Consider the following 18,096-nt stretch of genomic DNA (forward strand, 5'->3'; position numbering starts at 1 on the left):
CTACCAAAATACCCACGATCTTGGAAAATCCTTGCGCAAAGTCTCGTAATTTTGGCAAGTATTACTGTTTAGCTGGTATATTCTTTCGGGTGTATTACCAGTAATTTGCTTCCACATTGGCAAAAAAATACCTGATATTTTCTGATTGGGGTAAATTTCTCGATCAGAGAATACTTGGAACTGACGAACTTTGAGGCGGTCTAAAACTTTCCTTTTACCTACAAGCTATAATTATGGATTGCAATTTCGTAAGTTTTATCTTCAATTGTATGATATTTTTGCATTAAATTAATTTACACCGTGTAAACTGGTTTATGTAATTCATAGTAGAACACCTTGAAATGTACGGAGTGTAAATGGCCACTTATACCATGTAATGTATACCAAAAAAAAACTGTCTCTGATATATCTTCATTATTTTTTTATCCGTATTATGATACCTATAATAATCAATAAGTGTGTAATTAATTGTTATTCATTGCGCCATTATTTTGATTTGATTTGATTTGATTTTCTTTTTTTATTATTAGGGACCTATCCAATAATAGCATGAATGATATCGATAATGATACATTCAGTGGCTTGGCCAATCTCACTTATCTGTAAGTAATTATTTGCTACTTCTTATTTCTATTAGATTCCGTTTACCCTTTTTATTTCATTATTCATTTTACTTGTTATTACTTTCCTAACTTTTTTTTTTACTTTGTCAATTTTATGTACCACCTCTCAACAACTCATGATAGAAAGTGTTATACATTGTACTAGATGGGCTTGTCTTTTTGTTTGATACATATATATTTGATATTTATATATATATATATACATGTATATATATATATATATATATATATATATATGCTGTGCATTCTGGAAAAAAAGGAAACCGAGAGTCCCATGTATTTTTACTTCAAAGGCAATCAAATTATATTTTATTTACATTATCATATAATTCAATTATTCCTATTTAATTCGATACCAAATATAAAACAAACACTTCACAAATTAATGAGCAAGACGAGTTTGAAATTTTAAAGTCAAAATCAGGTTGCGCAGAAAAATTGGACAAGATTGGCTCGTGATACGACGACCGTGCTTATTCGACGATTGGCTCATTAGCATTTCTTTTGTATTCTTTGTTAGAATTCTCTCACTAATCCCTGAAATGAGAGTGGATTCATATTCACGCGTGAGTTTCTACGCAAATCGTTTCTGATATGTCTCAATATTGCTTGTAATCTAACATGCGTGAACGATTTGCTAAGCTCTTGGTTTCAAATTAGAGATGAGATTCGGCACTCTTGCCATGAGTAACAAATTTATAGTAAAAACATATTCAATTATTGTGAAATCTATCTCTGGATATGGGTTTCCTTTTTTATCTTGTAACAATTACTATTGTTTCATTTCTGTGTGTTCTTTACAACAGAAATTTGGAGAACAATAATATCACGGTGATCCGCAAGGAAAATTTCAAAGGTTTGGAAGGTTTGCAATCACTGTAAGTATAACCCTGATCCTATGATATGAAAATGTAACTCCTATCAGAGGCTGTCTCTTGAATACAATAAAAACAAATATTAAAGGCAGAGTGGTTAAATCTAAACAAACAAACGTGATGAAAATAACATATAGGGTGGAAATGTGCATATAGAAATGTGTTTAGGCCTACTACGTGAAAGAAAATGATGGCATATACTGTATCTTGATCCAGTCAAGCAGTATATGTTGGTCCAGTATTTTGCAGTCGTACCAACGAAACCACATCTACACTGATACAAAATTAATATTGTTATTTTCAATGGCATACCATCAGTCAGTAAAAAGTCGTTACTAGTAATGATAATAGTAGAAGTAGTAGTAGTATATGATTTTACCATTGTAGTAGAATTAGTAGTAGTAGTATAATATTTCACCGTTGTAGTAGTAGTAGCAGTAGTTTTAGTATACATTAATTGAATCACATGCTTTTATTATTTGTTTTTTCAAATTAATTATGTTCCTATATTTGTCTTATTCTGACAGGCTACTTAGAGGAAACAACATCAACATGATAGAGCCACACGCATTTGAAGGATTGAAGAACATCACAACGCTGTAAGTTTACATCAAAACATTCTGGTAAAAACTATACGTAAATATAAGGTATAAATTGTGAATGATGAAACGTTCAGAATACTTTTAGTCAATGACAACACGTCATAAATTATGTGCAATAGATCTAAAACATTTGCAAATTAATTATATACCCCTTTAAATTAAAGGTTCAATATTCCCTGGGGAATTTCGAGAAAACCACACTATAAGTATGGAGGTTTCAGATAAGTAAAAAGTTTGCAGGATATGGAAAGAATAGTCACATTTATGTAGCACGACAAGAATGCATGATTCCCCGGCTGTTATTACGGTAACATGATACTGTCATTACTTCATACATTTCCTTTGACTGGTTGATGTTGCTACTACTGACTATTTGGTTGCAACAAACTGTGTATAAGAAATAACAGTATTGAGGAAATGATGTGCTTAACTGTTACTTTATGGGTTTTTTTCTATCTTAAGAGATTTGAGTCATCAGAACTTAACGGAAATCCCAAACGCTGCTTTTGTAGGACTTTACAAGCTCCGTTTCTTGTAAGTATACTATGATAATTGGTTAGAGAATCCCTCGGTGGGGTTCAATTTCAATTCCAAATACATGTACATATGTATGCACATAAACCGAATTATGAATGAATTTGTTGGTCAAATTATTTAATTGTGAATGTAGTGAGATTTTATTCTGTATTATTGAAATTATATTTGATTTGATTTTAGTGGCTGTATTTCATTACAATTTATTATCTGACTGGAGGATCTAGACATTAACATACAAAACAATATTTTTTAAAGAGAGATCTGAGCATTATATTTGGTGAAAATAGACATGATAGAGCAACAGTTACACTTTGTGTATTGTATTGTATTGTAGTATTTCTTTTTATTGTCACGTGCAGAGACCTTTCAGCCAATCAAATCATAGTTGTGCCGGATGGTGCTTTCTTCGGCCTATATCAACTCAGGAAATTGTAAGTAATATAGTCAGTACGGGAATATTAAGCCCTTTTTTCTTTCATAACATCACTTTAAATTAAATATCAAATTGTTGCAAGATTTATTTATTTTTAGCAATCCTACACTCTAAAAATGAAATGGTGAAAGACGGAACATAAGATTTAGAAGGACCGAGGATTGACAGTGTTTTTAATATGGGCAGAAATTGCTGTCACTCCTACAGTGGTGTATCTAGGGCAACTCGCCCCCTTTCAAAGCGTATTATATATATATATATATATATATATATACATATATATATAAATAATGTATTGGTTGGATTGCTTAACTAAGCTAGTCGTACAGACTGTTTCACCCTAAGGCTCATCAGCGACTGATTAGTATGAAGAACACAATTTATTGAGACAGAATAAAGTATACAGAGCATGTGCATTAGGGTATAACATTGGGTTGACAGAGCATGTATTTCTATTAAGTATGTTGAAGGGGTTACCGAAGGGGTACATGTGTATTGTTTATTACATAAGGGGTACTTAGGGGTCATTACTACATGGTTACAAGTGAGGGAGGGGAGAAAAGGAAAAGGAAAAGAACGATAACCTGGTTCAACCCGCCATATAGCCAAAATGTCAACACAAACATCGGGAAAAGATTTCTGGCCCTGGTGGACCAACACTTCCCCAAGGAACATGAACTCCATAAAATCTGCAACAGAAACACCCTAAAAATAAGCTACAGCTGCATGGATAACATGGGCAAATCCATAAAGGCACACAACAACAAAGTATCGAATACAGAAAAAAGCCGAGAAACCGAAAAGTGCAACTGCCGGAAAACAGAAGACTGCCCTCTACCAGGAAAATGCACAACAAAAAACGTGATCTACGAAGCCAAAGTTACCACCCCCACGACGAAAAATCCTACATCGGACTGATCGCATTCAAAACCAGGCATGCATCTCACAAAGCATCATTTAAAGATAAAGATAAGAGGCACAGCACCGAGCTGAGTAAGCATATTTGGAAACTGAAAGATGAGGGCACACCACATATAAGATAACCTGGAGAATCGTACTCCATGCACAACCCTACTCTCCACTCACAAAACGATGCAACCTCTGCCTATGGGAGAAATACTTCATCATCACCGCAAACAAAAACAACAATTTGAACTCTCGAACTGAACTCATATCTACCTGTAGACATAAGAAAAAGTTCCTCCTTGCTGGATATGGATAGCCCCACCAGCCCCCCTCCCTCACTTGTAACCATGTAGTAATGACCCCTAAGTACCCCTTATGTAATAAACAATACACATGTACCCCTTCAGTAACACCATCAACATACTTAATATAAATACATGTTCTGTCAACCCAATGTTATACCATAATGCACATGCTCTGTCTACTTTATTCTGTCTCAATAAATATCTTCATACTAATCAGTCGCTGATGAGCCTTAGGGTGAAACAGTCTGTACGACTAGCTTAATAGTTAAGCAATCCAACCAATAACTTATTTATACTCAGCCCCTACACAGTCGAGCACTATTAGATATTGCAGTATACCACTACTTACTTACTTACCTCTATATATATATATATATATATATATATATATATATATATATATATATATATATATATATATATACATATATATATATATATATATACATATATATATATATATATATATATACATACTATATAATACACCTTGTTAAGACACAACAAGTCAAAGTAAATCACATTATCAATGCGAGTGCGAATATTTTTCAATATCAAGACGTGAAGACGGAATATTCTAAGTGAGTGATTTTTTTAAATCATATAACATGATTCGTATCTAATTAAACAAGGAATGCGAACGCGATGTACGAGCTGAAATTTATTGATATTTAGACCTGAAATCGGGAAATTTTTGGGAGAAGTAGTCCCTCGATGCGTATCTAACTAAGCAATCAATCCAAGTTGAGCTGAATTTTTTGTATATGCTCGCCTTGTAGAGGAATTTTTTTTAGGACTATATGAAGGAATTCATGAGAAGGAAACGTATCCCATCGGCGTATTGCGAGTGCGAATTATTGTTTTTACAAATAAATGAAGAGGATTTGTATCTCCAATATCAAATCAGAGCGTGATGAAAAGCTTTGATAAATAAACCAGAAAGAAATTGTATTTCAGAATTGTTTGTAAGAATTAATTAAGAGTAATCCTTATAATATTTGCGTTTGAAAAAAGGAATATTTTAACCCTAAAAGGACTGGGGGGCATCATGCCCCCCCCCCTCGACGCTTCGCGCGATATTTCCGAAACGCAAAAAAGATAGCGCCGCAAAATGTTATGACTTTTTCTTTGAAGTCTTGCGCAGCTTTTTAGATCAAATTCGCGACACGTGACTTTTTACGAGGCAATATCATGCCGAAAATGGCATTTTTATACTTTGTGTACAAAGTCTATGGGAGATGAAATTCATAAAAGGGTGATTATTTTTTGTTCTAATTGGTCTGCTAAATTAATTTAGGGTTTGATTTAGTTGTTAAATGGTCTGTAATAATTTCCATTGAAAAAAAACAATGAAAAACAAAAGATAAAAAACAAAGAAATACATAAGAAATACTAAAAACAAAGAAATAAATCAGAAAAAATTTGGCTTTTGCAATTTTTCTTGGTGGAAACCTTTAGATGAGTTTAAAAAGATGACATCTGCAAAAAAAAGTGACGTTAGGGGCACGTGCACCCCCCTTGCCCCCGCTAGATACGCCACTGCATACTCTTAAGCCTTTTTTGATTTTTTTCCCACCCTTTTGCCTTTATTATTTTTTTAGTGTATATATATTTAGAATTTTACTCATTTCAGATGTGGTTCGATATTCTCATCATCCAATGTATGAATGATGATATGAGAGTATTCTTTTCAAGTACATAGTCAATTCAAACTGCTGTTAACGTTTTTTTTTCAGAGACATATCGGGGAATGCAATTGAAGTTGTTAGCAGACGAACATTTAACATGCGTCTCTTGGACGAACTGTGAGTGAATGTTGTTTTATAATGATTCCAAACTTGTTATACATTTGGTAAATAATATTTTTTTGTTATTAATGAAATAAGACATTCATATCATATTCTGCAGACATCATTCAACATAAAACAGAAATAAACGTATTATATTGATAATGCTCAAGCGCCATTTTTAACATTATCTTGGTATTAAGCAGGGCCCGCTGGGAGAACATTTTTCGGAACTGAAATGGTTATACCCTGGGTAAAATATGACGTCATTATTTAGTAGTAGTATTAATCTTATTATCATTATTATTATTTTAAGCTAGTTTTTGGATTATTTTGATGAATAGATTACGGATGATTAACAATTCTTTAATCAATTTGATATTGATTATACAGAATAACGGATGAATATCGCTTCTGCTGTATGGCTCGCCACGTGTCTAAATGTCTCCCTCTACCAGATGAGTTTTCATCATGCGAAGATCTCATGTCAAATCCTATCCTGCGCATGTGCATATGGATTATCGGCATGATTGCTTTGATCGGAAACCTGTTTGTAATCCTGTGGAGGGTCAATAGCAAGCGAGATAATAAGGTAATCAAAACTCAGTGGTCTTTTACAAATATTAACAAATTTTTTGATGTCATGTTATCGTCCTATCGGTAAATGTGCTTGAATTATTTTTTTGTTTTGAATATATTTGAATTATGCTGTTGTGGAGTTTTAATAAATAGTTGTCTTCATATGATGTGAATGTAGGTCAGGCAATCAGATGTGTCAAGTTGGTGACAAGACCAGCCCATAAAATATACTTATATAAGGGTTCTCGACAATTTTTTTTCAAATAAAGTATGTCAATTGGTGTATCGCTATTATTTCATTGAGGAAAAAAGACGTCATAATAATGTTATCCCTTATTAACATACCCAGGCAAATCCTTAGTGCTGATAAGTCTGAGAAATTAAGATGCGTAGAAAATGTGCACATAAAAAAAGTCATATAATTTGTGCCGATAAACTAATCAAGATAATTCATTACAAGATGTTCTTTGTCGCACTTAGATGATTAAACATACACGACATTGTTTTCACAATATCTGTTTTCGTGTTTTTTTTCATGCAGGTTCACTCTTTTCTCATAACTAACCTCGCCGTGGGTGACATGTTTATGGGCATCTACCTTCTCATCATCGCATGCGTCGACGCTTATTACCGCGGTGATTACATCGTCCATGATAAACTCTGGCGGAGCAGTGGTCTCTGCAAATTCGCCGGCTTCTTGTCCACATTTTCCAGCGAGCTGTCTGTGTTCAGTCTCACAATCATTACTCTTCATAGGTTATCTTCAATCGTATTTCCCTTCCGAATCAAAGACATGGAGTTCACTCGCGCGGTCTGGGTTATGGGCGTGTCCTGGGGATTGGTGGCTTTTCTGGCTGCTCTTCCTCTATGCGGAGTGGCGTACTTCGGTAACTTCTACGGACGTTCAGGTGTGTGTCTTGCCCTCCACATCACACCAGATAGACCCAGTGGATGGGAATATGCCGTATTCATCTTCCTGGGTCTAAACTTTGTTTCGTTTATGACAATCATGGTATCATATGGAGTCATGTTCAACGTTGCGAGGAAGACCCAGAAGGCAGCTATGAGATCACTCAAGTCAAAAGGAAGTGATTCAATGGCTAGGAGGATGTCTGTCATTGTCTTTACAGACTTCTGCTGTTGGGTTCCTATTATTCTGTTGGGCGTGGCCTCCTTATCTGGCGCGTATGTACCAGCTTCTGTAAGTTGACAAAAATATTAACCTATGTTTGAATGGTGTCTGTTGGTTAACTGTTAGCGAAAATTGATAAATTAAGAAAAGGAATAAAAATTAGGGCTTAAAGGGAAATGAAACCTTTGGAACAAGTAGGCTTGTGTCGAAACAGAAAACTCAAAGAATAAGAACAAAGAAAGGTTGAGAAAAATCGGACAAACAATGAGAAAGTTATGAGCATTTGAATATTGCAATCACTAATGCTATGGAGATCCTCCCATTGGCAACGCGACAAGGATGTGTGATGTCACATGTGAACAACTTTCCCTTTGATGGACTATAAAATACCCTCAAAATGTCTCTTTTTGCTTTTTCTTATGGTGATACAAACTCTTTATCCATGATGTATTCTTTAAAAATCTGTATTACATGCTATCCTATAGAAAGAATACATGATCTACTGATAGATGTGATAAAAGAGGCAATTTAAGTGAAATATATACGAAAGTAATGGGGAGAGTTGTTCACAAGTGACATCAAACATCTTAGTCGCTTTGCCAATTTGAGGATCTCCATAGCATTATTGATCGCAATATTCAAATGCTCATAACTTTCTCAATATTTGTCCGATTTTTCTCAAACTTTCGTTGATCTGTTTCTCTGATTTTTCTGTTTTCACACAAGCTATCTTGTTCCAAAGGTTTCATTATCCTTTAATGTAGGTGTACTACCTATAAAAACAAAATCTTCCACATCATTGCCACTGTTTTACCTGTTAACTATTGTTGTGCTGTATTCCAAGAACTAAAATTAAAATGTTGACATTATTGTCATATGACAGCAGTGTGTTTACCCTTTCTTCTTGCAGGTGTATGCTTGGGTAGCTGTGTTTGTGATGCCAGTCAACTCAGCAGTCAATCCGATCCTCTACACCCTAGGTAGCGCCATCACCGTCCGTCGAGCAATACAAAGGTTCTCAATAAACCCTTCAACAACGGTCACTTCAGAATACAAGACTGTTATGAACAATTCCTCAGGTAAGAAAATATAATTAGTGCTGTAACGATAAAGGGCACTGGACAGATTCATTCCTTTCTCTCAATCGAAAGGAAAGGGGGAATATAAACAATGATAATGGCTTAGCATTTACCTTGGGATACCGGCATGATTATGATCATTGCAATTGTCGGAAAGCAACGTTCATATGATTTTCTGTAACATGATATTCCTAATTTTGCTCATAGTGGTTTGTTTTAGAAGTCCAAACACTGAACAATAATGTAAACCGTTCTTTTAATATGCTTCCTTGTTCGGTGTGTTTAAATTCATGCTTGTTCGTTATAGATCGGAAACAGGGTGGATACAAGGGGCGTCCTCTGCGGACAATGTCAACGAACGCAAATGAATATTGCAAACCAGCTCCCACGGCTACGACGACGACCACTACGGCGAAACCTAAGCCTCAACCGTGCAAGGAGGAAACGATTAAAATGATCGACCTCGGGAACCGACAACACGTCACCGTAGATGATGGGGAGAACAAGGCTTTGACGTCGACTTGCAATAACAATGAAAGGACACCAAACAATGTGTGAATATTATTCCAGCAACCGAAAACTAAGACAGATATTTCATGGAGTTACTTTAGTAACTCCCTGATATTTGGTGTTTTCGTTGTGACAAGCACAGTGGAGCCTGAACAGTGTCGGCCTTGTCTGTAATTTTAGTCATGAAAAAGGTGAACAAAAGAGACAGGTCTGAAGAAACTCTATTGCGATTCGGAAACTTTGTGAAATATTAAGACGAGATCAGACTTCTCGTTCGTTACAGCAGATTTTTGAGCGTACTGGTCATGATGAGTCATAATGTTATTCTACAAAACAGAGGGTAGTATTAAAATTCAATTTTTCTGCAAAAGATCTGAGAGGAATAGGCCTACATGACTGGTGGAGAAATCGTCCAATTTATCCCCAAATGCCAAACAATACCTTCTTTTAAATTACATTGATTTTATTTGGAGAAATTATATTTTATATTCAATTTCCGTGTGTGTATGATTTAGAGGAGGAAGCACAAAAGACGTTTTTGTCATGTGTTACTACAACTTAGATCGTAACTAGAATATTGGGGTTTATATATCTTGAATACGACTTACTTTTGTGACCTGCAATTTGCCCCCTTTCTCTATTACTATTTGAAGCTTTGTATAAGTTTGTTCCTACCTATCTCCCTATATTCATTTTATTTTTATATCTGATGTTTGTTTTCTGTAGTTCTTTTCATAGTTACATTTCAAAGATCAGTTATCAAAACGTGTTTCAAAATACGTGTGTGCAAAGTCAATAGATTAAAGACTTTTTAATTCCCCCTCCCCTAATTTTATTTATAGACTATGTACTTGTCGAAATGTGGGCCTCTACCTTAATAAGCAGAATTCATTCAATCCATTTTGCTTGTTTATGGTTATCATTTTTTATCAAATATTTTTATGGAAAGTCGTCTATAGTTCCGTTCCTTTATCATGTATAAGACCGACCCAGGTCTATCTCTTGGCCAAATTAAGTTTAATATGAGAGGTCGTTTCTTATACATAAGTCCATCTTGTGTCTAATCTATATCCCGGAATTCTGCCCGAACTGAATGAAAGCTGACCAAAATCCTAATTCGACGGACACAAAAATCATTTTTTTCTTTATATACTCGATATTAATTCACATGGACCAGTTGTTCTTACCTTTATACAGTGCGTATCAAAAAAAAGTTTACACTTTGAAAAAGCCCTTGGAATAAAAAAAAAATACAACATGTGGGTAATTCTTTCACATATAATCTTGGGTTTGGGTGTCATCTATCCAATGAAAGTAAAAGTTTTGTCAGAATGTTACACTTGAGTGAGCACTGTCCATTTTTGTAAAGCTCGCAGAAATCTGTTTGCGCAGAAATGCTCGTTTTCACGCTGTGTCAAGGGGAAAGGGCGAAATAAAACTTACCCTGCGAAACATTTCTCATACATCTCACTTGCACTTTTAGTCAATTGAAATAAAACGGATACATTCAAGCATTTTGTAACAATTTTGCCACCCAAATTGAAATTTCAACACTTAGTAAGCACAACCTTTACCCTTTTTGTGCCAGCTGGATCTGAGGACATAACTGAATCTGAACAAAAGTTTATATCAGAAATCTCCAACATTTTTCCACCAAGTTTTTATCATTGAAAGTGGGTTTACATTTCATTTTTCATTTAATACTTGTTTCTCCACACTTTTCCAAAGCTTGGCAATGATTAACAAAATGAAAATCAAGCTTAAGCCATTCCATGCAAATCACAGCTCAGTGTAAAGCAAATATCGTCACGATGGCCTCGGTGTGTGGGGGAGTGGGTGGGGCGAAAAGCACTCTTCGAAGTGTTTTGGGCAAGGAAACAAGTCAAAAAGGGTAAAAGATATTTTCAAATCAATTTTGCTAGCTAAATTCCACGTGTTCTTCATGATTAAGGTCTACTTTTATTCGCATAACTATTCCAAAGTTCTGCGCAAATCATTTTTCACTAACTTTTCAAAAAGTAAGTGGTGCTCACTCTAGCGGAAATATTTTTCGGCAGTTATATCGTCATTTGCTTAAATAGATCTGTACCAATGTTAAAATGTGGAAAACTCTTCAGGATATTACAAATTTATAATTTTACAGGATTTTTTCAAAGTGTAAACTTTTTTTGATACGCACTGTATACTCAGATTTCTAATTAGGGCCCGTTTCCCCGAGTACTGTATTCAGAGGCTCTCAAACTGGTGTCATGAAAATACTACTATTATATAATCCCTCTACTTGAGAAAAATTATACTATCTTGAATTGCTCGTTATTTAGGTGTATTTCTAAGGAGAGTGTATGTCATGAAAGGACGCCACGAACCATGTTTTATCGAAACTTTAAAAGTTATTCAGCAATCTCAACAAACATAGACCACTAATGCATCTGAGAAGAATGTATTATCAGTGTTTAGTAGTGTTCAAAGGAGTAATGTGCAGTAGTGCCACGTTGGAAAAGGAGAATATTCTTAGAAATGAGGATGTACATGCCTCATTCATTATATAACCAATTGCAATAGATTAAGAGGCATTTAAAGTTCAGACTTCCTATTGCTGTAATAAAAAAGGCCAAATTTCAGGTAATTACTGTTATTCAATTATCCCACTTTTAAACAGGATAATGATCAAACTGGAAACATGAAAACAACCTCATGTATTATTATTATGATCAATGGTTCCCCTGTCTTACACCGAAAAACAAGTACTCGGTAAATATAAAAAGACGATTCTGTATTCACTCCGACCTTCCTTGCCAATTCGTTACATTCATGCTGGGATTTTGTAAGGCATTTTCAACAGTAGATAGGTATATTTTATTTGGGTTCCAAACTATTGTTTATTTATTTCATATTCCTGCATTCTTGATAAAGGAACAACAGCTTGATAAATACATAATTGACATTATTCCATTTAGATGCGGGTATTCAGGCAGATACATATCACAAAAGATGTATTTCTAAAATGTATTTTGACTTCCGTAAGTTTAAATTGCAAGTTCGATTGCTTATTACCTTACATTCCTGAAAGTTAGTGAAATAATTGTCCATCTTGATAATTCATATTTGTATGTTTAATGAAATCACACTGAGCATATTCTGAAAGAAAATGTATCATCGTAATAGTTTTCGGTTCCATATTGTAAGATGGCTGATGAATAGCTTAATGACTTCCAGATTATAGCTGAGAGTCCGTGAGTGCGACGTACCCCCATCCAAGTTCTGCCTCCCAGATAAGAAATATGGATAGAGAAAGGTAATTACTGTCATCATGTATATACGGCAAGTTGCGTAAAGACAGCCAAAAAATGTTAGAGGACATAATAATTATACACAGTTTTTGTATATCAGGAGAAATCGTATTCCGGATATGATTACGGTTTCTATTTTTATTTTTTAATATCTCATTGATTGTTTGAAAGTGATTTCGGAAAAATATGTATGGTATTAGACAGCATGGTAATGATAACGAATTTGATTGGTTATCTGTCTCCCTTATTACTATTTTGTGTGACATTTACAGTATTAGTAGTATTATCATTTTTAGTACCATCGTCATCATCACCACCATCATGAAAAACTTCGTCAGCATCAGTTACGGAAGCATCGTCGTCATTATTATTCTGCCATACTATGCGTTTTGGGAGGCCAAGAGGGGAATACGTCTCGTCTCCCCTTCCCAATGCATCTTGCCCGCGTCTCGGTTGCCTTGGTTACAACGTATGCAATCAATAGTCTCTAGGTGACACTTTACCTTCATGAACACTTGAGAAAAAACATGCAAGAAGGGTTCAGGTTTGTGATTTGATATACCCAGACATGCCACTTGACTGGTAAACTAACCGCGTCCAACATAACGCTTAAAGGCAATACAATGCTTGCCCATGATCTACACATATATATCAGCGCGATAAAAGGGACGAATGCGATGTTCATATTTTTTTCTTTACACGGAAGTATACGGCATTTGATAGATATAATTAGAGTATTAATGTGTATTAGTGATAGAACCAACCGTATTTTTCATGAATTTCTTCAAACCTGATTTAATGTAGTATATCATAAGATAATAAAATAGGGTCATATTTAATTATATGTACAGATTTTGCACTGAAGCGAGTGGTTGTTCTTATACAAATTTTCATGAAAGTTTGGTAATATGTAACGTTAGGGTGAAATTTTGTGTAAACTATAGATGTAATAATGGTATATCGAACATTTGTAGGAATTGATTGTGATAATAAGTACTGTTAATGTCCTATTATGTTTCTGAGTGATACTTGATAAGCTATTGGTTGGTTGTTCTGTATATATTTGTGAATATTGTAATATAGCAATACCTCAGATATTGTAAAGTGAATGGATTTTGTGGTATTATACAAAAAATATCAATAACATATACTGTGGTATATAAAGTGCAAATTAATATTTTAAAAAGTGGAAAATTTCATTATTTTCAAATTTGTTGATGTTAGTCCTGGGTAGGAATTAATGCATGGCTATTTCGACGAGAAATCACTATTTGTTTTGGCAATGGGATGATAAGCCGTTTCATTTATTTGGGGGTGAGGATTGACTGCGCTATGTTGTTATTTTTAATGCGTAAATGGATGAACAGCTTTTGACAATTAAGTGAGTAAGCAAAGCGACCAAGCAAGAAGGTATGAATAAAAATGATAATGAAACATGATTTATATAAGGCACTTTCCATGCTCATGACACGTCAGAGGAAAAAAATAGTGAATAATCCATACGTGAATTAGTAATATACTTGAATGAATAAAATAATGAATGAGTAAATAATCAAAATCAATGAGAAGGAGAGATGAAGGAGGAAGAGAAGGTGGAAGAGCTTAACGAGGAGGAAACATAAGAAACAGACACGAAGAATATGGAAAAGGATGGGAAGAAGAAGAAGTAGGAGATCAATTCGGCTTTCTAGTGTGAAATTAACCGAATTCTTTCTGACTTTTTATACCAATGTGAAGTGAATGTTTTCTTCAATCTTCTAAAGTTCCAAGGATATTTTATGCAGAAAAGATAGTCGTGGTTGCAAATGTTGTAGGGAGGCTTCCATGATACAGTGTATCGTGGGCGTCTTACACTCTTAACAATATTGAGTAAAAGTGCTCCATGAGGGTAATTATGTGTCCAACCAACATTGGACATTTCTTTTGGGCATTTTTTTTAATCCTGTGTGATGAAAATTTTGCCCATTCTAAAGTAATTGCTGCTTATTTTTTAACCTTACTGGACAATGCTTCCCGCATTGGGTAAAGAAATGGTTGGACACATAACAGTTGATGCCAAAAGTTAACATACACCCATTGAATTCAGTAAAATCTGTACAGTTACCAATTATCGTTAACTTTATTATATCTTCACAAATATAAATACTACCATGACGAATTTGATATCAAATGAAAGAGTGTATTAATATCTTTCTCATGATTGGGATGCCGTTGTGATTAAAATATATTTCAGGTGGAATTTTCTTTGAAGAAAAAAAAAGGTAATATTTGTGCCAAATGTATTCTACTGTTTGATATTATATTTTCAAACATCGTTTCATAGAAATACATAAATGTCAAATCTATGATTTATATTACATTTTCTATCATATGTCACCACTAAACAAAAAAGTGTAATCTGAAATGTTTGTGTAGAGAAGTAACTAGCACAGATGTGAAATGTTTAAAAAAAAAATTATTTTAATTTGTCTAAAATATGAAGATTTTTTGGGGAAAAATGACACCTAAATATTTTTTAGCTCCTGATAACAAAGCAATGTGATAAAGGGGCATGATATACTCATTTGTTTGATATCAAATTCGCTATGATAGCACAAACATTTTATAAGATAGAGTAAATTTTATGATATTTGGCAAGTGTCAACTTTTCTTTGAATTTCCTGGGTGTATGTAAACTTCTGGCCTCAACTGTAATTACCCTCGTGGTGGTAAAATTTTACCCAATATTTTTTTACAGTGTAGCTCATGTTGAAGATGTTTCGAAACACATTCCTTAAACATCCCTTTCCATGATAATTAGTTTTTAGTTGGGGGATTTATACTTAAAAGGAAAAAATATACAACAATACAACAATATAAAACAAATATACCGGGCGTTACTTTCGAAAGTATAGTGGAAATATTTATCCTCGGTTGGTCCGACAATGTTATTATTTTCCCTCGGGTCTCGTGCCCCTCGGGAAAAATAGTAATTGCCGGACCAACCTCGAATAGAAATATTTCCACTATACGTTCTCAAAACCGGTATATTATATATACATGTGTAATATGAGTTGAACCAATCTTTACTATATATTTACTAAATCTTTGAAATGATGATAATGATGATAATTATAATAAGAATGATAAATAATAATAGTAATGATAATAATAATACCAAGAGGAGTAATAAAAAAGGTAAAATGGATCTTGGTCGACATTGGGATACTAAATAAAAAATAGACAATTTGGTAAATTTCCCCAATAACGAAACTGTACAAATAATTAAGAAAGCTAAACAGGCTCTAAAATGGTCTCCAAGTCCTCACGGTAAGCCATCACATGTAATGACAATGTCACTGAACTTGAAGGTCCAATCGAGCAGAAAATAATCGTGGTCCTTGGCCATGGACTCGATCAATGATTCTATTACCGATGTATATTTACGTCATCATGTAGAGACCGAGGCCAAGGGGAGAGAGACGGGGGGGGGGTAGAGAATGGTGCTAAGGAAAAAAAATTAATAATTCTGTTTAATGATTCTCACAAATTGATAATTACTATCGTGGATATACATTACTGGATAATTTCCTATAGATTTGGTAAAGCTTAAATGATCACCATGTTGTACGCAATTCTTCATGTTGAAGCGAGGGGAAGAAAGAAAACGCTGGCTTTTGTTTGGTTCAGGCAGACTTTTAACTAATTTCTGTTAGAGCCTTGTGAAGTGTTTGTAAATCCCCCTTTTTTAATTCTTAATTATTTTTTTTGGGGGGGGGACTTCACAACGACTTTTGCCCCCCCCCCCCTCCCCCAAAAAAGTCTTTCACGACTAGGAATTAAAAAAAAAAGTGTAAGAGTGAAACATGATATTATTTTATGAATATCGTGTCAAAATCTATCACAAACTTTGATTTTTGTGATAAAAATTTCGAAATTTATGTCCGTTCGCTCGCCAACTTTGTATTAATCTTACGCGATACGCCATTTGAGCCAATTTTTTTGGCTCATTGTACCACTGAAAGCAAACCCCTTAAAGGTGCCCCTATTGGTTCTGGGATTTTGATCCCAGTCTTTCATATATTCTCGTCCGCTAGATGGTACAATAAAGAAATTAGTTTAATGGTTGATGGTATGCCCTATGTTGTTTGTTCCGGAACAATGATGAAATCGCAATGATCAATGAAGCAAAATGAGCTAGTCCAATGAAAAAAAATCTTAGCACACAAGATTCCGAAATTTATTATGTTTATAGATATTGAATTGTCTTGATTTTTTTCTTAGTTATGATTTTCACCCTAAAGTGTCAATGTATCAGAGCAAACCTCATGAATTAAATGTTTTGTTTGCTTCGTCAGATACAAAGTTGCAACCTCTCCAGCATCTGGCAAAAATAATAATAATGATAATTAGGACAAATTAAAAAATGGCTTCTTAATTGCATTCCAGTGAACTAAATTAGTTCAATACGGCATTTAATGGAATATTCATCATGATTAGCAATTATCTGATTTCCGGAAAGCATCAGTTGTCACAAATTGACACTTGATGGTGAAAATCAAAACTAAAAAACAAATTAGTATCTATATATTTCGTATTGGTTGACCATTACCCTCTAACGGCCCCATTTCATAAATAATTTGATTTGCTTTGTGATTTTTAAACTAAGATAGAACTAGACAGGATATATCAAAATGTAAAGCGTGTTGATACTAGAAAAAGTATTATAAATTCTTGGAAGTTTATCAATCTTTGAAATCGGCCAACATCTTTTTTTTTACAGCAACGCCCACTTGTTATTCGATTGCCCAGGGGTAACGATCTGTGCATTAGTGTCAATGTCAGATTGCAATTTGTTGATGTGAATGACCATGAAACGTTGATGTAATGTGTGCCATTGGCAGAGGAAAGGAGGGACAGAGAATGAAATATATTTATATAGGAAACGAAATAAAGGAAACAATTCAGCCTATCAGAGCTGAAAGAGAGAGAGAGGGAGAGTGTGTGTGTGAGAGAGAGAGAGGGGGGGGGGGGCAAGTTTGATATAAAAGATAATGGAAATACAAAGCAAAGGGCAATTAGCTGATACGCTGTGGGCAGTGGCAGCTCCAGGGGTTTTAAATTTTGATGGGGGCAACATTTTAAAATTGGAGAATGAAATAAATTATATTAATTTAGAGCACTTGACAGCTAGAATGCAAATTTATTTACTATAACTTCATTCAGTCTTTGAAATATCGGGAGGGGGGGGGGGATAAGGAGGTACAAGGTTATTAACATAGTTTGCCATCCAGTAGTGATATAGTGGTAGACCCCCGGGGTAGACCGGGGTGACGATGGGGGTAAAAAAAAGAAGTGAATAGAGAGATCAATATAGCCAAATGCAGACGAGAGACGCAGAAGAGTGTGAAGAAGAAAGGCAGACATTAACACACAGACTCCATTTACACTCGAATGTT

At 34.5% G+C, this 18,096-nt stretch overlaps 2 protein-coding genes across 2 annotated transcripts in view; one reads left to right on the top strand and one right to left on the bottom strand.

The window, feature by feature from the left end:
• Nucleotides 1-10,606, top strand: part of LOC129254862 (G-protein coupled receptor GRL101-like) — a 33,800-nt gene extending 23,194 nt beyond the window's left edge. Inside the window, exons 13-22 of the mRNA XM_064095306.1 lie at nucleotides 531-602; nucleotides 1,430-1,501; nucleotides 2,026-2,097; nucleotides 2,563-2,634; nucleotides 2,997-3,068; nucleotides 6,018-6,086; nucleotides 6,462-6,660; nucleotides 7,189-7,848; nucleotides 8,690-8,858; nucleotides 9,166-10,606. Of these exons, the coding sequence (XP_063951376.1) occupies nucleotides 531-602; nucleotides 1,430-1,501; nucleotides 2,026-2,097; nucleotides 2,563-2,634; nucleotides 2,997-3,068; nucleotides 6,018-6,086; nucleotides 6,462-6,660; nucleotides 7,189-7,848; nucleotides 8,690-8,858; nucleotides 9,166-9,416 (1,708 nt within the window). The 3' untranslated portion in view covers nucleotides 9,417-10,606. The remainder of the gene's footprint in view (nucleotides 1-530; nucleotides 603-1,429; nucleotides 1,502-2,025; nucleotides 2,098-2,562; nucleotides 2,635-2,996; nucleotides 3,069-6,017; nucleotides 6,087-6,461; nucleotides 6,661-7,188; nucleotides 7,849-8,689; nucleotides 8,859-9,165) is intronic.
• The window catches only part of LOC135153222 (uncharacterized), a 1,173,865-nt gene that overhangs the window by 605,517 nt on the left and 550,252 nt on the right, over nucleotides 1-18,096 (bottom strand). The gene's annotated exons all lie outside the window — the stretch shown is intronic.

Source organism: Lytechinus pictus, chromosome 1 (genome assembly GCF_037042905.1).
Source record: "Lytechinus pictus isolate F3 Inbred chromosome 1, Lp3.0, whole genome shotgun sequence".
Taxonomy (NCBI): Eukaryota; Metazoa; Echinodermata; class Echinoidea; order Temnopleuroida; family Toxopneustidae; genus Lytechinus; species Lytechinus pictus.